The sequence below is a fragment of the Antechinus flavipes genome, chromosome 4 (genome assembly GCF_016432865.1).
Source record: "Antechinus flavipes isolate AdamAnt ecotype Samford, QLD, Australia chromosome 4, AdamAnt_v2, whole genome shotgun sequence".
NCBI classification, from domain to species: Eukaryota; Metazoa; Chordata; class Mammalia; order Dasyuromorphia; family Dasyuridae; genus Antechinus; species Antechinus flavipes.
The window spans coordinates 370,765,363-370,787,079 of NC_067401.1; the positions used below are offsets into that span (position 1 = coordinate 370,765,363).

The window sequence follows — 21,717 nt, forward strand, 5'->3', positions numbered from 1 at the left end:
CAATTTCTTGGGTAGTCACACATTTAGAATGTAAGATCCTCAGCCAATAAGGATGAGGGTCAGTGGTAGAAGGGGGAATTTGCGTTTAGGGATTAAAAGCCTTGACCCTGCCCCCTATGGTGCTTCCTCCCTTCAATTGTCTGCTTGATGGGTGGGACGCCCAATTATAATAAACTTTGCTTTGCTTCTAGAGATCTATCCAGTTTTTTTTTTTTTTAAACTGATGGTTTCTGACCCACACAGGCACCTACTTAGAGAGGCTGGAAACAGGAAAAGACAGAATGGGGAGTATTGGCAGATAAAAGGTAGATATGGTTGCTTTGAAAAAAAGCTCCACCCTCCAAGTGATTGCTCTGTATGTCCCTGGCAGTCATGACTTGGTGCAACCACTGTGGAGACCACTGAAGTATGAGGTGTCTTTGGTAAAGAGTCCTGGGTGTAGAGTTAATCTTATGCTTAATTATTGTATAGCCCAAAGCAAGTTACTTAACTACTATGTACCACAATCCCCATAATCAACTCCAGGAATAGATCTACTAGGAAACAGACAAATCAAGATGGCTTTGCTAATGATAAATTCTCATTCTCAGTTTCCCCCATATTGACAAAATCACACCTTTTTTTCTGTATATTTTTATGCATATATGTTAATATATATATACACAAATTGATATATATGCAATTATATGATAAAATACATTATAACAAGACTCATTGTTTGATTATCATAATTATTTTTACAATAATAATTACCATTATGTTGTTTGGATTGTTCAAAGTATGTCATCATACATTAGAGAGAAAATGAGAGACTACTTGATGTCTGAGGTCTTTGACATCAACACATTATGTATGCCTTCTGGGACATATATCTAGTAACACAAGGAGCTTACAGAAGGGATATCCAACACCAATATTGTAATGAGGTTGTACAGTATTTAATTTTTTGTATAAAAAGTTTGTATAAATTTTTAAGAATTGACAGAAAAATTATGGCTTCATAATGAAATTTAGCCCTTGAGACTGAGGAAATATATGTGATTTTATTGATGCTACTACTCTCGTAATTGAGTCATTTCAGTCATGTTTGACTCTTCATGAGAACTAGAGTGGTTTGCCATTTCCTTCTCTAGCTCATTTAATAGATGAGGAAACTGAAAAAGCTTTAAATGATTTTTCCAGAGTCCCATAGATAGGGTCTGAAAACAGATTTGAACTCAACAAACTGAGTCTGTCTTTAGACAATCTAGCTGCCCTTAATTTAAAACCTTAGAGTGTAATTACATCAGTGTCAAATATTATTATTATTATTTGAATATGCTGCTAATAAATTCTTCTATCATCAGAAAGGAGTTTTTAAACAAGTACATTTGAGGACCAGGCTGAGAACCACTGAATTGGATACTAAGCTTATTAGAAATTTCACTTCACTAAAGAATACTGTCCACAGTGGATGGAAAGAGCCATTCTCAAATCAAATGAAATAACACATACAATGCTTTATAAACCTCAAAGCACTCTGTAAATGCTAGCTATCATAAATAGTGCTCTGGGAAGGAACAAAAGTAATTTCAAATATTGATAATAAAAATGAATTTAAAAAGAGCTTTTGATTCTTACTGCAAAAATTTTCACTGACAACTTCTTTCATATTTTTAATGCTTGACATTTCTTGAACCTGCATGTTTTAAAATTGAAAATGTTCCCTGAGTTTCTCCTTAAAATCTTGGTTCAAACTTTAAAAGAAAAAAAAAAAAAAAAAAGAAGACAAGGGAGAATACATTGAATGAGAAAAAAATTTACTCAAGTTAGAATTGTTCAACACGAAAGCTTACTAAGGAATACTTATACTAAAAATCGCTCAGACAGTCTTCTTGTATTGCCATTTAGATCTATCATTCTGATTGATCACTATGTAGTTGGCTATTATTGAGCCTAATTTAACCCTATACACTCACACATCCATCTCTTCTGTCTATTGTACCTGACATTCTACAAATTACTTACTCATGCAAATGATGACCTAAGGCAACCTTTTAGGATATTCGTGTTTAATTATACAAATGATTTTTGATAAATAAGATTATGCATCCTTCCATATGTTTATTCCCTTCTTGATGAAAGGAAAATTTAATTTTCATGCAGATTTGGTGGAGACTAGGTTTAATAACTGCTGAGTTTTATGTAGTCTGCAGATCCATCCAGTTGAAGGAAGCTGACAAAATCACCTGGCGTGGCTCTTAGAGACAGGCAATTTTTAATCAAGCTTAATTCAGATTGCTGAATTTTGAATCAAGTATCCTTTGTGTTGTCTGTCCATTGCATAAAAAGAATAAGGTTCACTCATAGTAGGAGCATACCTCTTGTCTTTGAACTCATAACTTTCCTATTATACTGCTAAATTATAAACTTTATGCTGTTCTCACTTCATTTCAATTCAAGAGTGATGTGCTTGTGACTTTATGACTTGCCTGTTTTTCTCTGAAGGTCTGGTCTGGGAATTCAGCGGGAAAAACACCCAGTAGCTGGGCACAATGTAAGACAGGCCCAGCTCCACCAGAAGGCCTCCAAGCTCCAAAATTTCATGCTGTCTTTTCTACTCAAGCTGTGGTCAATATTAGCATTCCCTTAAAGCCCAATGGTATTGTGAGTCTTTACAGACTGTTTTCTAACCATACCAGAGGAGCAGAGATGGTGGTAAGTATCTGAATCACCTATTAGAAGACACTGAATAGGTACAGCCCACATAATGTTGCTCTGGACAATATACGTTTTCACAGTATCATTGTTAATACATAATAACTGGATCCCATTATTTGCAATATTTATAATCCTTTTGTTTTATTTTTTTCTGATTATACACGTACATTAATTTTTTAATACACATATTTTTTATGAATCATGTTGGGATAAAAAAATCAGAACAAAAGGGAAAAAACCATGGGAGAGAAAGAAAAAGAAAAAAAGTGCACATGACATGTCTTGATTTACATTCAATCTCCATATAACCCTTATACTACAGAGCTCAATGCCTTCTGGCAGTATTATTTTACTTAATGTCTTGTTTTTTTCTGGACAAGTGGGGTATATTATTATTTATTTTTTTATGTTATTATTATGTTATTGTTTTCCCTTTATGTTAGTGCTATAGTGTATTCTTCTCCATATTATTTTTTCTTCCCTCCTTCCTTTCCTTTTTTTTCTTTCTTTCTTTCCCTCCTTCCTGTCCTTTTTCCTTCCTTCCTTCCTTCTTTTCTTCCTTCGTTCTTTCTTTCTTTCTCTCTTTCTTTTCTTTTTTCTTTACTCCTTTCCTTTTTTTTCCCCCTCTGCTCAGTCAAACAAAAGTAATTTTCTTCACTTAATTAAGTTTTTGTCTAGAAAGACAAGTGAAACTCTCCAAGTCAAATTAATCATTTGGAAGTATAAAGAAAATGTGAAAGTTATTAAGGTAATATGAACTGAAGATAATACTAATAAATGAATATACAAAAACATCTCTAAATGTGTTCATAAGCCTGAAAAAGTAAGTCAAATAGAAAAAAAAAAAAAAAAACACCCTCTATCTATATTGCTGGAAAAACTGCAAAAAAATAGAGTTCTGTTTCTCAAAGCGTAATATTTTATCCCCATTTTACAGATTAAATTCAAAGAGTTAAAGTGATTTGGGATCATAGGCTCATAGATTGGAAGGGACTTCATCTACCATTTACTCCAATCCATTCATTTTACAAATGAGGAAAGACTCCAAAAAAGTTTTGGCAGCTTGCCAAAGGTCAAGTAGCTAGCTAATGTTTGAGGTAGGATTTAAATTAGCATCTTCCTGACTCCAAGTCTAGGGTTCTACCCTACTATATCACTGCCTCTCAGAATTTAGAATTAGATTTAATCTTAAAATCTATTTTGGCCTTATTTTACAAAGGAGGAAATTGAGGCCCAGAGGAGCTGAATGACTTGGCTAAAGTCAAATAGGTGATAAGTTGAAGAATGGAGATATTCACAACCAAATGGACAACATTCACAACCAAAGCAATACTAAGGAGAATAGTTCTCTCTTTAAATGCTTATATCAATAAAAGAAAGAGCAGACCAATGAACTGGACATGCAACTAAAAAAATAAAAAAAGAACCAATGAAAAACTCCTAAACAACAAAATAGAAATCCTAAAAATAAAATAAAGGATTAATAAAATCAAGAATAGAAAAATGAAAATACTAAAGCTAGGAGCTGATTTCATGAAAAAATATAGATAAAGCATTGGCTAATGGTTTTTTAAAAGAAAGAAACCCAAATTATCAGCACCAAAAAATGAAAAGGGTGAATGAATGAATGACCAATGAAGATGTTATTAAAGCAATTTGGAACTATTTTGCCCAAATTTATTACACTACAATATTCTAATTTAGATAACTTGACTATTCAAGATAATGAGCATTCAATTTATGGTTGACTCAAGCCATAGATACCAGTGACAGACTGTAAAACAGTAAAGCTGTTCAAAGAAAATATTCCTTGCAACGATTTTTTTTGTTATGCATTGAGTCACCTTTCTAGTTATACATTCTAGGTAGTTTTGCTCCAATGGGACTTTTGATGAATTTGTTTCATCCCCTCTATTGTGGGGTTTTGTTTTTGCTTTTGTTTTTTTGATTGTTGAATTCCCTAGGCTTTCTTTGGATTACCTAGAATGTATAACTAAAAAGGTGGATTTTGAAGTCCTTTCTAAGAATTTGAGTTTTTTTACTACACTCTTGCTTTTACATCAAATTTATTCCTATGCATAGTGATTAAAAACATTCACTATGGAAATAATAGAATGAAAGAATGAACAGGGACCATAGAAATCACTTAGTCTATATCTCTGTACTTTACAGATGAAGTTTCTAATATGGAACTTAAATTCTACAAAATTTCATAGTAATAAAATTATGTATTTATGTAGTTCTTTATCTAATGCTCTTTTTCTCTTTCTTAAACATCAGACTGTTACAATGGCAAGACTACTTGATTTTGTTCAAATATTGTTTCAGATACCTATTATTGGTGTATGACCTTAAGCATGTCATTTTCTTGGGATTTGTTTTCTCTATAAAATGAGGAGGTTTCACCAAATGATTGGTAGGATTTCTTCCCATTCTTAATCCTATGACTGCAAACAGAAAACAGTAGTATTTTTATCTAACATAATAACATTAGCAGAAATAATAATAATAGCTAATATTTTTATAAAGCTTTAAACTTTAAAAATTGCTTTAAAAATATTAACTCATTTAATCCTCATGACAATACTAGAAAGTGGTTCTATCATTACCTACATTTTACAGATGAGAAAACTGAGGCAAACAAAAAGTGTGACTTGGTGAGAGTAACATAGCTACTAATTATCTGACATAGTATTTAAATATAAATTTTGATTCTTTGTCCAGAGTTCTATCCATACTACTTTTAGCTTTTAGGTCTTGTCTCTTTAAGTAGAATTTAAGTTTCTTGAAAGCAAGGACTGAGTCTTATCTAAAAATGCATTTTTCATCATTTTGTATCCCTGTGTATATAATAAGCATATGTTGATATATGTTGATGTGGGGATTTTTTTCTCATGACTTCTTTATAGTTATCTGAGGGTATGGCCACCCAGCAGACAATCCATGATCTGGAGCCTTTCACCAATTATTCCATTGGAGTAGAAGCCTGTACCTGCTTCAATTGTTGCAGCAAGGGACCAGTGGCTCAATTAACTACTCATCCTGCTCCTCCTTCACAGCAGCCCCCTCCTCAGATCCAGACATTGACCTCCAGGACTGCCTACATCCAGTGGAATCCTCCATTGTCTCCCAATGGCATTGTTGAAAGGTAGACAGCAATCATTTTAGCAAGCGTATAATTAAGAATCTACTACACTCCAGGTACTAGGCTAGATTCCAGGAATACCTATACAGAAGAGAAATACTTCCTCTCCTCAAGAAGCTTCTATTTTACTACGGAAGATATGGGATATGTAAAGCATGTGCAAAATAGATATGAAATGCTTTGCATTGAAACAGAAGGCAAAATAACAAGACAGGGGACAGATGCAGTACTACACTCACACACAGTCACTTCAAGAAAATTTTTATTCATAGACCGGAAATGTGGTTGGCCAAAGCCACTGATAAAGATGAACAAAATGATTTCCTATAAAAATTTTTTAAATTAAAAAAAATAAAATAAAAACATTCTAATTGATGGAAAGTCTAATAATCATCTCTAAATAAGAAAGACTAATGTTTTAATGTAACACAATAATTAAAATGAATTTAAATATCTTCATTTCAAATAAATCAACACAGATGTCCCTAATTTTATTTTACATGAACTATTGAGACATCTGTTGAAGGCAAGTAATACAGAATAGGAATTAATGTCTATGAAAAGTTTTGATTTAGCTCACAGAGAACATGCTCACAGAGAATATATCTCTGACATTATTTTTCTATTAACTGAAGATTGGAATTTAAAGGACTTTTGAAAGTTTAATCAGATATATCCTTTTCCAATTTCACAAGTAAAGAAAACTAGATCTTTGACAGAATTATTTAGTTTAGTCAGAGCAGCCTAGAATCAACCTTTATCTTTCTTTGTATCTACCATTGGTTCATTGGCATCATATTGTCATTAAATAAATGAAAACCCTCTGACTTTTTAAAAGTACTTTGAAAACTCTTATTGAAAAGAAAAACAAATCTGATATCAGCTTTAAAACTTTAAAACAAATATAATTTCACAACATTAAAATTAGGTCAGTAAATGACAGAAATTTTCAATCCATTTTAAATTGGTACCCCAATATTGAATTAGTATCTGAAGTCCAAAAGTATAAAAAAAAACCATTTAAACACCAAAGTTAATGCTCATCTTCCATGAACACAGTTAAAAAAAAACTTACAAGGCAATTTCAAGAGGGAGAGAATGTGAACAAGGGGAATCAAGAAGGCATCAGATTAAAAAAAAAAAAAGCAAGGCTTTGAATTTTTTAGCTGTTGAAAAGGAAGTTCAAAGGAGATATGATAGCTGCTTTCAGATTTTTGAAGAGCCATCATATATAAAAGATCTATTTGGTCTCAAATGGCAGAAGTGAACATACCCATGATACTAGAAAGTACACTGTGATCATCCTTTTCCGATCAGAATGGAAATATTTACTATTTTCAAAATAATTTTTGAATACTTTGGATTTTCTATTCTGGGAAAAACAAAAAAAAAAAAAAAAGAAGAAAGAGAAAGACGAGTAAAGAGAAAGGAATTAGGAACAGAGAGGTAAGAAAAGAGAAAGAAAAGAGGAGCCAATTTTATGTCCATATCACTTTGAACAAACACAATCTTATCTGATATTAGAAACAAAGCAAGTTCACGCCTGGTTCATTTTTGGATGCAATTCTGCCTGGAAATTCCCAAAAGTGCAATTTTTTCTTTCAAGCATCATACAGAGCTTGGAGTAAGGAAGACCTGTATTCAAATCCCCAATTGCTATTTCCCTGTACTGGAAGTTTTTAAAAGACAAATGTTTTCTTATTCCTTTGAAAACAATTAAAGTTCATCTCCAGTTTTCATTGCTTAGAATAAATAGGTTTTATAGGCAAGTTCCTTGGAAATGATTTCTCAAAGAACTTGTACTTTAATGAGGATGAAATATTTTTAAATAAAAATTTTATGTTTATGGGGAATTAATATTGTGTTCATCACAAAGTTTCTCAATGTCATCTTCATTCTTCATTCTAGTTATGAGCTGGAACTCTATATTCCGTGTCCCCCGCCTACAGAAATGCCCTGTGTTCCTGGGCCAACAGAAATCAAGTATGCTGGACAAAGTCAGAGTGCCGGCATTGAGGATCTACAGCCCTATACCACCTATAAGCTAAGGGTGGTTGCATATAACTTGGTGGGCAGCACTGCTTCAGAATGGATCAGCTTCACCACTGAAAAAGAATGTGAGTAGGAAGGGAAGGAGTGAAAAACATTTATTAGGCACTAGTTATGTACCGAACAGCATGCTGAGTGCTGGAGATACAAACAGAAAAGGCTAGACAGCTTCCACTTTCATAAAGATTATAGTCTAATTGGGGTTCATGGCACATAAAGAAAATGTAGTTGCAGAGAGAATGGGAAAGCTCACAAGTCCTAAGGATTGAAAGAGGGTCAGAGAGCAGGTTGGGTTATATAAGGAGGTCGGAGAGTAGCACCAAAGGTCTTTAAATCAGAGGCAAAAAGATGGGAGGTAGTGACTGAGCAAATGGCAAGAGATGTAGAAGTACATCTCACCAAAGAATAGCAGAGGTGACTCCTGCCTCATTCAAGTCAAGCAGCCTTGACAGGTTCTGTGTGGGTCTACTCTGGGGGGAGGAAGGGAGGTAGAAAGCAAAGTGGAAGGGTCCCTGGCTGCTGGTCAGTCTTCCTGATGCCCAGCTATCCCTCATTGGCAACCCTTACATCAATATTGTTATAGCTTTCTCATCTACTTAATCTAAAATTCAAAATTTCCAATTAATTTTCAAACATATGATGGTTAGAGATAGCATAGATATGTTACAATTAAAGAATATTGACCGTTGTCTGTAAAATGATAAACCATCAGCAGATTCCTGAAATAGACTTCTATTTCTACTTGTTTTGGAAGCTGGGTGGAACAGTGGTCGGATAGCAAATACAGCTGAGACACTTCCTAGCTTTGTGAGTTTGGGCAATTCATTTGTCCTTTGTCTGTCTCATCTCCCTCATCTTTAAAATGGAATAATAAAAATAATAATAGCACCTACCTCTTAGTATTGTTGTGAGGATCAAATGAAGTCATATTTATAAAGCTGTAAAGCATTATGTAAATTCTATTATTATTATTATTATCATCATTGCCATGGCTAATCATTTGTTTTAAATAAAACTCATGTCGTCATTAATATCACATTACCCATGTATAAGTAATTAATATTATGTTTGACTTTTCAGAAACATCGCTGTTAGCATCTTAAATTAATAGTGAGGTCCAGGTACAATCAACACTTTCAGTACTGATTTCAGAAATGCCCAAAACACTGATTTCTAAGATTTTGCTGGTGGACAACACACTGTGGTTTGATTTTGTCCCTATCTGGAAAAAAAATTAGTATAAGGGAGTAACTTTTAAAAATTAAAGTGAATTTAATTTTGTTTAGTTATTTTTAAAGAATTTTACATTTCTTGAAATAATTGGAGACATCCTATAATATCAACAAGCCAAATACTGAATTTTTCTTCAAATCATAACCAAATTACTAAAGTACCTATTTTATTAATTTGTTAGTTGTCCTTTTATAAAAATTTGCCAGAAGTCTGAGCTGTAGCAGATGTCAGATGCTTGGTTAATCTCTATATTATTTTAAGTTTTCCCTCTTCACTCCCCAACAAATCTTTTATTCAGTTTCATTCTCTTTCTAAATACTCCAAAGAATCTATGTTCTTCTCAGTTGGCATATTCCTTCCACAGATTGCAGCCCACCTGAGCATGCTCATTCTCTCATCCACATCCTTACATAATTGCAGAATAAAGGATTAATTAATAAGTATATATTGTCATATTTTCTTCCAATGTTGTATAGAATACCAGTGGAACACAGAATTTTCATCAGTTGTCCCTTCACCTCATGACATGATCACATCCCTTGTGTTTCCTGTTGGACATTTCTCTGATGATATCACCCTGCATATCACTTCTGCATAATTCTGTACTTGTGATGTTATATTATCATCACTAAATTCTTCATGGACCTTTTAGCTGTTCTCAGCTTCAAGTCATAAAAGCAGATTTTCCAGAATAACAAAATCACAGACTTTTAAAGCTGGACATTGCATTAAAGGGAAATTAATTCAACTTCTTTATTTTGCCAATAAAAAAACTGAGAAGCAAAATGCTTCAGTAACTTGCCTAAGGTTATACAAAAAGGAAGTAATGAGAGAATAGGAGTCAACTCCAAAGGACCTTATACTAATCCAGTTACCTTTCTTTGACACAACAATCTCAAATATATACTTACTTCCTATAAAATGAGAAGAGATTACATAGATTTAAGTTTTTCCTCCTCCCCAAAACCATTTAGATCTTTTCTTCTACAAGTGAAATGAGGAAAGAAGAAAATATCTCAATAATCGATTACCTCCATAGATCTAAATAATCAAATTTTGTCTGATCACATTTTTTTCTTTAAAAACTAGTTATATAACTTTGGATAAGTCATTAAAACTTCTCTAAGTCTGAGGACTCTCATCCATATATTAGAGAGGAACATACTTAAAGCACTTACCTCAACAATCAATAAGCATGTATTAAGTGCTTACTATGTTCCAGGTACTATGGTAAGTGCTTGGAATAGAAATACAAGATAGAAATGCAGATACTGCCTGAACTCAAGGAATTTACATTTTCATAGAGGAAAAGAGGAGAGAGGGCATAGGAGAAAAAGTCCAAAGTATAGTGAAGAGAAATGAGAAATGTCTCTCTTAGGTGGCCTTCTCAAATGGAGGTTCTGGGAAGAGTCATACAAATCAGAGGGAGAAGCAGCAAAGGGATGAGGGTGCTTTTAATGTATAAATTTCAGGGCTGGAGTAAAATTCCAGGATGAAGAGGTTTCTGAGCACTATAAAAAAGGTCACAGGATTGCTGCAAGGATCAAGTGGGATAAGGCTTTTAAAATACTTTATAAATACAAAATGCTAGTTAGACATGATCTATTATAGAAAGCAGAGAAACAGATCATTTTGGTCATGAGCTAGTCAGGATTTTGCACTTAGTCCTAACAATAACACTGGCACAATAGATTCTTTATTCCATTGTATTTTTTTTTAATGAAAGTAATAGATAAGCCAGTTTTTGAAAGCATGAATTAATGAAGAGAAAGGAAAGAAGAAAGGATAAGAAGGAAGGAAAACGGAAAGAAAAGGGGGAGGGAAGAGAAAAGTTTCTATAATTTGGTCAGTATTTCTCTAAAAACCAGTTTCATTTTCATATAGTTCTTTAGGATTCCCAATAGACTGGTTCTCCCTTTGGAAGAAGATGGCCAGTTGGAATCTCTCCAATTTCCTTGAAACCTATATCACTTCCTCCCCCCTTAAATTGTTTAAAGATACTCATTAAAAAGCAGACCAAAGTTTCTAGACATTTTTCTGTTTTCACAGGTTGCTGAACAATGGAAAGCACGTGTGTGTATGTATAACATTCACAGAGTCTCTCCTATCTCTGATGTAGTATTTAGGAGACCTGAACTTGATTATATACTAATGTACTGTGCTATTGATTGATTAGTCAGGGCAATGACTTATTATACTGGAATTGCTGTTTGCAAGGCTTTTTAACTATCTTTGAAAACAAACTAATGGTTCAAGAAAAAGCTTTAAAAATGAATGGGTACCAAAAGGACATAATTCACTGTTCTAAGCAGTTTGGTTTAGAGAGAAAAAAATATATTAACTTCATCTAGTCCTTGCGGCTTTGTTGCAATAAATATTGATCTGATATGAAAAATAGCTATCTACTGTAGTTAATAGTGTTAAGGATACTTTACCTGTTAAAAGAAGGAAAATGCAACAAAATATGAGCTCCCAGGGTTATGTTGCTGAACAGAACCATTGTATGTTAATGGTTTTATTTCATAAAACACCACTCTGCATCGATTTTGGGAAGCAGGTGCAGAGTTGCTTAAGAAAGCACTTTCTCCACGTTCCCTCGGGGTTCTCTTCATCCTAAAGCCTATTCTTTACCATGACCTATAGAGGGTGCTCTTTCCAAAGTCAACCATTTGCCCACTTTCAAAAACTTGTAGTGGAGTGCCTGTTATCTCAAAATTTCCTTTTCTTTTTGCAGCTCCTCAATACAGAGCACCATTTTCCGTGTCCAGCAACTTAACAGTGGTGTACATCAATTGGAGTGGTACTTTTTTGCTGAATGGCAAGCTGAAGGAGTACGTATTGACAGATGGAGGCCAGCGGCTCTACAGTGGCTTAGATACCATCCTCTATCTACCCAGGACAGCAGACAGAAGTTAGTTTTCATTTTTATCTCAGTTTTTATAGAACTCTCTTCTTAGGTTTTATGAGCTTCTCAATCTAACAGAGGTGGCCTTCTAGCCTCAGAAAACTTACTCTGGGACCCTTGGCAATTTATTTAATCTGTTTCCCTCAGTTTCCTCAATTGCAAAATAGGGATAATAATAGTATCTACATTCCAGAGTTTTTGTGAGGATCAAAAGAAATAATAATGTAAAGCACTATGCATGGTGCTGATATATTGTAGATGCTTAATAAATATTTGTTTACCCCTTTCCTTCTACTTTGACTCTCTAGGGACAAGCAAAAGAAGTCTGATACCTCTCCAGGTATTTGAAGATAGATCTCACACTGATGAACTGATGGTTTCTAAGTAATTTTCAAGTCCTAAAATTGATGATGATGATGACAGTGAAAATAGTTATCATTCACATACCACTTTAATTTTGCCAAAGTGTTTTACATATATTAACTTATTTGATCCTCACAATATTGTGACATAGGAAATATTATTATCATATATTACTGGTGGGACATGTGAGGACAATAGCAATTAAGAGATTTTTCTAAAGTCAAATGGCTAGTACATATTAGGGGGAGAATTTGATTCCAATTGTTATACTCCACCACTGTAGTCTATTTTAATATTCTACATTATGTAATGAAATCTGCATACACAAATTTTAAGTAACTTTATTTTTATAACTATAGAGAGCAGAATAGAAGCATCATGATATAGTGCTTAGAGATCTGACTTCAGAGAGAAAAAGATATGGATTTAAGTCCTGCCTTTGATATATTCTAACTGTGTGACCCCAGAAAAGTCAGCAAACCTCTCAAGACCTGAAACAGTTCTCTAGGACTCTAAGTTGCAGAGAAATTTTCAATTTGTAGTGATAGAAAAAGTCCTTCCCCAGAAGATTACTGTACCGATGAAGTAAAAATGTGTTCTCTGCTATAGTTATTGCTTATAGTTATGTGTTTTATATATATATGATTATAGTTCTTTGGTACCTCCAGCCTCATTTAACTTATTACTTAAAGAAAAAAAAAGATCAACTTAGGTATGACTTAATTTCTGCAATATCTAGTCTTGGGATTCAGTAGAATCATCTGAAACACAAGGAAGGGCTTTAAAGTCATGCCCTGAGTCACCAGATATCCAAACTTTTTCATGCTTCTTTGTAAAATTGTTCTTTCCATGCCTTCTTCATCAGAGAAAGAATTAAGGAGACTGAATGCAGACCAAAAGCATATCATTCTCATCTCATTTATTGTTTATTTGCTTTTTCTTTCTTGTGGTTTTTCCCCTTTTGTTCTTATTTTCTTTCACAAGATAAATAATATGGAAATATGTTTAAAATGATTATACATGTATAACTTATATCGAGTTGCTTGCTGTCTTAAAGAGGGGGGAGGGAAAGAAAGGAAGATGACAAGAAAATTTGGAAGTCAAAGTCTTACAGAAATTGATGGTGAAAACTATCTTTACAGGTAATTGGAAAAATAAAATGCTACTGAATAATAAAAGAGAAAGACAAAAAAGAAAATAAAAATAATTAATTTGCACTTTCCAGATTATGTGCAATATTGCCAGAGAGTTCTAATGCTTTCCTTTGTTCTCCCTTGTCTTTAGTTTTTCTGTTTCAGGTGACCTGCACTACTGATGAAGGAAGTGTTAAGACACCTTTGATCCAGTATGATACCTCAACAGGACTTGGTAAATATGGACTTGTACTCTTTAGTATACCACCTAATCATTGTTTCCAAATTTATCATTCCTCAATCAATCAATATGTATTGAATTCTACTGTGTGCAAGACATTGTTGAAAGACACAAAAAAATATAAGACCTAATCTATGCCTACAAGGAGTTAACACTTTAGTAGGGTTAAGATTTTAATATTTAGAGAGAATGATGGAGTAATGATAAGATTAACAAAAGAAGCAAAAGCAATAGCATTATCATAATTGTGACCACTCTCTAGTGCTTGAGTTCAAAGTTAGATCTCTAACACAGAGCTGCTGCAAACATTGGCAAAGATGCCCCAAGCCCAGGACTTCAAAAATGGGAATTTTGTGGAGGAAATGGGATGCTGAGCTATGTGTTGAATCCAAACCTAGGATATGGACAGATAGCCAGAGTAAGCATTTATTAATCACTTACTTTTTGTTAAGCACTGGGAATATGAATAGGAATTCATTTCTCTAATTTTTTACTACTCTTCCATCTTTGTGTCTGATTCTTTTGACTTTGCAGTTCCAGTGAATGGATACTGCCCCCCCCCACTCCTCCCTTTGCTTTTTTTCAATTTCCCTTTCCTTCCATACTAAATGACTTTCTTAGGAGTAAGGGCTGTCTTTTTGCTTGCCTTTGTATTCCATATAGATAACACAGTTCTTGGCACAAGATAACCACTTAATAAACTCATACTGACTAATTGAAATAAAAGTAAGCAAGAGGGTATCTCAAAGAACTTATGTTCTAATAAGAGAAGAGAGCATACAAAGAGAAACTAGAAAACTAAAATATCAAAGCATTGGAAGCAGTGTGATAGAATAGGAGGTGGAGTATATCTCAGAGTCTTATGACTGAGATGATTGCATGGCTAGAATACTTCCTAAAATAGTGGACTTAAAGAGGGAGTCACCAAGCAGGAGAGGAAAGCTCCAGGTACACATTTCTCAGAATGGCAATCGGGCAGACAAGTGTGATGACCGTGTTAGCACACTGGATATTTTAGAATCAGCCGGAGTCAGGATCAGCAAAAGTCCTTGCTCTTTATTCTTTGTGGATGTGAACAGAATGGTAATACGAAGTGAGAGCAATCACCACACGAATCTGGCCAAGAGTGACTCTTGGCTCTCTCACTCTACCCCTAAATCCTCCACCCAATCTCCTATACAACAGATCAAACTTGCACAGAGAGTGGGCAGGGCCATTCTTTCTCCAAGCATATATTAATAGAATATTGTCCAATTGGTAATTAGCCATAAGTGCTCAGAGTGGACCTCATGAATCAACTCAGCTTCAGCCCATTACAGACAAGGAGAAAAAACTGTGAGATATGTTGTCCATCTCATTTTCTCAGGTCTCAGATTTGTATAATAGCTTTTAGACTGCCCTACCCAGACTCTGCCCCCTTGCCAGGAGGAGGCCTCTAGGCAAGAAAGGAATTTAAGGCTTCATTTCCCTCTAACTTTTCTGAGAATATTTTCCCATTTGAGGATTCCCTTAGGCATATGGCACTACCATTCCCACGAGCTTTCCTTAGCCAGCATAGCCACCAGGCAATGGTCACTAATGCCATTTCCCAGAACCACAAAGGAGGCCATATGCAAAGAAAATTTGTTCAGTCAGTATTTATTGGTGCCCATGATGTGCCCATAACTATGCCAGAGGCTAGAAGGCAGAAGTTCCTAAACTCTTCAAGAATGAGGACCTCCTGAAAAAAAATTCATTATCCTTCACATGATAATAGTTATACTAAAAGGATCTATTGATTTGAGAAAACATATAACAATACTTGGTAGACATATGACTGCATGGAATCCCACTGGTAATCTTAAGGGTTCATAGTACTACTGGCCTTTCTCTCAAATTGAATTCAGATGTTGTCTCAATCACTTCTTTATTGTGTGACCCCTTCCTCATCTATAAAATGGGAATTGATAAGGTCTTGCTCAAAGGACTACATTTATTATCTCAAATTGTTATATGAGATAAATATAAAGTACTTTGCAAAACCAAAATTACTGTATAAATGATAGCTATTAATAATTATTTTTATTTATTTGAATTCATTATCTTCATATACTCATTTATTTACTTATATTTATATGTTTATAAGTAATTATGTAAATACTTATTATTTCTCCTACTAAAATGTAAGTTCCTTGTGAGCAAGAATTGGATCAGTATTTGTTCTTGTTTTTCCAAGGCCTCCGACAGTGGCTGGCAGGTAGCAGCAGTGGAATAAATACAAGTTATTTAATATATTAATATAAGGCATGGTCTCAAGGAGCTAGAAAGCTTTTTTTTTTTTTTTAAGCTACCATCACTTTAATCAAAAATGACTTTTTAAAATCCTTTTAGGCATTTTTCCTTCTCTGAGATACAGTCTTAACCCATTCTAATGGTAAAAAACTTATTGTACTACATTTTTGAAAATACTCCTATGGGCATCATGGTGTAGAAAGAGTTCAGGATTTGTAGTGAAGCGTGATTTTGCGTCATACCTCTTCTGTTTCCTTCCTATGTAAACTTGGACAAATAATTTTTCTTTTCTGGGCTTTATCAATGAACAAGCATTTGTTAAGTTCTTATTCTGTGTCAATCCCTAAGCACTAAAGACATAAGGAGAAAAAGAAAGACAAAACAAAACAAAACATTGTCACTTTGTCCCTTTCCTTGGGAAACTCACATTTTAATGGAAATAATCATTTAATAAATACCAAATATCCACTCTGTCCCAAGTACTACGCTAAATGCTAACATGGAGGAGACAACATGGAGGAAAATAGACACCACTTAGAATCATATATGATGTATATATGTATTTACAATGTACATAAAAAGTGAGGATGACAAGGAAAGGTTTCCAGAAAGTGTCATTGGAGCAGTTTGATGGGAAGCCAGGGAAACCAAGAGATGGGTGAAAAAAGAAAGCATCCCAAGATCATGGAATCAGTCATGGAATCAAAAAATCAACTCCAGTATGAAAGAGTTGGCAGGAAGGAAGTCAGGTTTTGCTGGATCATAAAGTACATAGGGAAGTATAAAATATATGAACACTGGAAAGGTAGGAAGGGATCTGATTAAACCAGATGACTTCCAAGTTTCAGTCTAGTTCTAAATCAGTGACTCTAGCATCCCATGATGAGGTGATGAGGGTGCAGTGGATTTGGAGTAAGAAAGAACTGAGTTCAAATAGGACTTCAGATACTTGGTAACTATGTAATCCTGGGCAAGTCATTTAATTTTAGTTACTCTTAATTCACTGAAGAAGGAAATAGCAAATCACCACAGTATCTTTGCCAAGAATATCCCGCATAGGGTCACATTGGACAACAGGTGTTTATTCTGGGGCGAAGATAAGAACCAGAAAGACAAATAGAACACATCCACAACCTTCTACAATGAGCATAAGTGAAGTCTGCTGATTGATTAATATCTGCACCAAACCAACTTGTTGTTTTGTCCTTCTATCTCAAAGGGTTATGGTGGACTGTCTTGTTTAATTGCAAAGAATTGCTCAGTTTCTTAGGATTGCAGATGAAGCTCTTCTGGTGACTACAATTTTCTCAACCATTTGGCAGAAAATGGCTAAGTTTCTTTTCCTGAACTGTTGCTTAAGGAAGTACTTCATCAAGGATTTTAAAATCACTTCTAGGACTTTCCCTACTTTAGCCCACTCTACAGTGACAGCGCTGTCATCCAGTAGTTGACAATTCTTGACATTCAACCCATTTCCATTCAGCCCATCTTGGTTATTGAATGTGGCACTAAAGGAAATGAAGTTGCAAGTTTAAAGACATAAGTCATCAAGTCAGTTAAGCATTTATTAATTTACTATGTGCTTAGCACTAAGAATGGATACAAAGAAAGGCAAAAACAGTCCTTGCCCTCAAAATCAAGTAGACAATTAGGAAAGAACTATAGACATAGGCAGTAAAGCAAATGATAAATCAGAGGCTGACCTAGATGGAAGGCAAGAGCATTAGGAAAAATGGTGGTGAGGTAAGATTAGTTACATTGTATACCAAAGGTTTTCTCGAAAGCACTACATTAAGAAAGGCACAGTTTTAGGAACAAGAGTGTGAGAGCTCTTTTCTACTCTACCTTTGTCAGACGGAGTTTGAAATTTTGTGTTCGGTTTTGGATACAACAGTTTAAAAAACATTTATAATCTGGAAAGAATCCTGATGAGGAAAACTCAAATTGTGAAATGCCATACATCCATGTTATATGAAAACCATTGGGAGTAACTAGATAAAGAAGGGAAGACTTGGGGACCATAATCATTTTTTCAGTCATGTCCATCCCTTTGTGACCCTACTTGGGGTTTTCTTGACAAACATATTAGTGTGATTTGCCATTTCCATCTCCAGCTCATTTTACAGATGAGAAAATTGAGGCAAACAGGGTTAAATCACTTTCCCGGAGTGATACAACTAGTAAGTATCTGAAGCTTGATTTGAGTTCAGGAAAATGAGTCTTTTTGACTCCAAGTCTGGCACTCTATCCATTGTGCCACCCAGTGGTCCTATAATATTAGTTGTATTCAAGTATTTGAAAATAGAAAAGATATGAAACTTGCTCTGTTTGAAAGCAGGACTAGGAATAATGGATAATGTCAAGAAAACCTTCATGATAGAGCTGACCCAAAGTAGAACAGGCCTGAAAGGCAGAGAGTGACTTGCCCCACTCACTGGAGATTTTCAAGCAGAAAGTGAATGAATTCTTATCAGGTATATTCTAGCAGGAATTCCTTTTCAGGTCTGAATCTGACTAGAGGAATTCTGGAACACCTCCCAACTCTGAAAGTTTGTGCTCTTCATGACTCTATGCAATTAATTATTTTGGAGAGTATCATTTATCTCCAATTAACAAGTAAAGAAAGTGAAACTCAAAGAGATTATGATTTGCCTGATCTTTAACTAGTAAGTAGGTGAGAAAATATTCAGACCCAGTTATTCCTGACTGCTAATCCAGGGAAGGGAACAAACCTTTATTAAGCACTACTATGTGCCAGACACTACTAAGTGCTTTACAAATATTATTTAATTTGTAAATGATTAATTTATTTAATTATTTACTAATATGATCTCCACTTTATATGGGGAAACACAGTCAGACAGAGATTAACTCTTATCCAGAATCACATGGCTAGTAAGTGACTGATATCTTCCTGACTCTAGGCCCTGGGCTTTCTCTACTGGACTTCTAAGCTGCCGCAGTGGTCACAACGCAGAGCAGATAGATGGCAGAATGTATAGATTCATGAATTTGGAGTTAGGAAATGCTGGCTTCAAATCCTGCCCCCAAATACTTACTATCTGTGTGATTGACACTGAGTAAGTGACTTAATCCTTCTCAGACTTGGTTTTCTTATCTGTAAAATGCAGGTCATAAGAGTATGTACCTCTCAGAGGACAAAATGGAATTTTATATATATATATAGCATTTAGAAAAATTTTAAGTATTATCTAAATGTTGCCTATTATTATTGCTGCTACACTACCATCTCATAATGATACAGAGTGGACAGTGATATGCTGGCAATTTATTTAACAACCAGATTTCAAAAAATGCCCAACATGTTTTTAAATTTAAACTGCATTATCAATGTATTCTCTATCACTAATGTCTTAACAATTAACAAGATAATAAATCAAGCTCTGATTTGTATAAAAACCTTGAAAGTTTAACAATTGACTCTCTTGAGCTAGCAGGATCTGGTGAATATGAGGGTGAAGGGGGCACGGCTTTCCTAGATTATGTTTGTTGAATAAAGTAGGGTATACCTGAATTACCAAAGCTTCAGCCTCTAACCTGTCTTTGAGGCAGAATTCTTAACCAGAAGTGCTTGCTGCAGAAGAGGCAGTCTCTCTATCTCTTGCAGAGTTCTGAAATTGCCAATCCTCAAGGTTACTTTGATAACACCCTGTTTAATTCCATCCCTCCTCCCTCCCTTTCCCTGGGATATGCCAATGCTGTGGTGATTTCCAGCCCAGACAGCAATGCCAGGATTGTAAGCATGGTCTCTAGAGTGCAATAAGCTTTTTATTACAGCCCACTAACATATTGAACCATTATACCACCTTGAGCATAAGTGCAAATAAGCACAATGTGACAAACGACTCTCAACTTCTTTCTAATTTACTATAGAATAACAGGACGATAGATCACTAAATTGCCTTTTGAAATAATGTTTTCTTTTTTCCTTCTCTGGGTTTGGTAGGCCCAGTACTAACAACTCCTGGAGAGAAGATGGGAGCAGAGAGCAAGCGTGCTGAGTTCTACAATGAGCTGTGGTTTATAATATTAATGGCAACTCTGGGGTTGATCCTCCTGGCTATCTTTCTGTCTCTGATCCTACAAAGAAAAATACATAAAGAACCATATATCAGAGAGAGACCGCCATTAGTGCCACTTCAGAAAAGGATGTCTCCACTGAGTGTCTACCCCCCAGGTGAAACCCACATGGTATGTGCCATTGAGATATGGTCTTGTACACTTTTATCTGGCCTGGGTCATAAAGTTCCTTAGAAGAGCATCATGTCCATGACTACATTCCATAGAGGTCCAACTTTTTATACTCCACCAAGGATATGACTAGTGTGGCTAAGAATGGAGGCTAACAAGAACCAGATGAACTTTTTTAATGTTCATGGATTTGTTCTGAGTCCCAAAATAATTGATTGAGCATTGTTGACCTTTGAGATGGGTGCTAAATATGGGGGAAATGGAACTCAGTGTTTGTGGGGTTCAGTGTAGTCCCAGAGTTGGATATATCTGGGTATATGAAGCATAATTGGAATACAAGACTACTTCAGATAGTGTCATTTCTAAGTCACATTAGCAGACCAAAAACACTTTGATCAAGAAATGAATTCAAGGTTAAAAGGCTCAGGTTCAAGCCCTAGAAACCAAGAAAGGAATAAGTAACAACACACTGAGTCACATTTCTTACTTTTCTTCATATATGCTGTAAGCAGTGACAAAATTAGGTCCAGACTAAATTATAAAGATCTCCTGAGTGAAATAAGGAGCTAAAATAATGTGTAATATCATTATCTTAAATCCAGTGGTTTGGGGGGAATTGGGGAAATGCAGTGGGGAAAAGACTGAGATTCAAATTGTGTCTGTGGTAACTGGTGATTAGAAAGAAATTCAAGAAGACAAAAGAAGAGAAGTAGGTTTCTGAGGAGGGGGGAAATAAGTGCTTACTGATTTTTATTTATTTTTATGGAGGTCATTTGTCTAGTGCACAGAAATGAAGAAGGGAAGACTAATTTTACACTATATGGTCATAGTCCTTCTTATGTGGGCTATTTGGGAACATTTATCTCAATAGAGATCCAAGCACTTGTTCAAGTTATTTTCAAGCCAATTTTTTCTCAGTAAATTTAGGGTAGAACTTTTATAAAAACATATAGGAAAAGATAGAAAAGGACTATATAGTAAAAGGTATGGAGGTTTTGTCAGTGGAATCCTCATTAATGAAATCATGAATTCTTCAAAATGTCAGTGTCTGTCTGGGCACCTTTTATGGAAGAACATATACTCAAAATCATACAGCTTTCCAAAAATATCTGGTTTTGACATGAGTCCTTTTTTTTCTATCCTTAGTTGTTTCCAGTATCCAAAATGAAGATGTAGATAAGGGTGGGAATGAGGAGTCAGCCTGAAATGAACTCCATGTTCAGTGTTTTGATGTCTTCCTTTGGGGCCTGTTATGTTAAAAAATTGAACTATGATATGTCATAGTTTTGCTCTCTCTCACTCCCCACCCCAAGGAAGTTTGTTTGCTTTGTAAATCATATCCAAAGGTCTCTGTATGTTTTATGTTATAAAGGACATGTCCACTTTCTTAGACACATAATTTTACTGACTTGGTTTTCTACCAAAGCTAATCATCTTCTATACCTTCTCATTTTCTTATCCACAT

The 21,717-nt window shown here is 34.8% G+C and overlaps 1 protein-coding gene across 1 annotated transcript in view; it reads left to right on the forward strand.

Annotated features, from left to right (window-relative positions):
- USH2A (usherin) overlaps nucleotides 1-21,717 on the forward strand; it is a 998,601-nt gene that overhangs the window by 966,976 nt on the left and 9,908 nt on the right. The window contains exons 64-69 of the mRNA XM_051996749.1: nucleotides 2,488-2,697; nucleotides 5,610-5,848; nucleotides 7,754-7,962; nucleotides 11,862-12,038; nucleotides 13,680-13,763; nucleotides 20,008-20,252. Coding sequence (XP_051852709.1) covers nucleotides 2,488-2,697; nucleotides 5,610-5,848; nucleotides 7,754-7,962; nucleotides 11,862-12,038; nucleotides 13,680-13,763; nucleotides 20,008-20,252 — 1,164 coding nt within the window. The remainder of the gene's footprint in view (nucleotides 1-2,487; nucleotides 2,698-5,609; nucleotides 5,849-7,753; nucleotides 7,963-11,861; nucleotides 12,039-13,679; nucleotides 13,764-20,007; nucleotides 20,253-21,717) is intronic.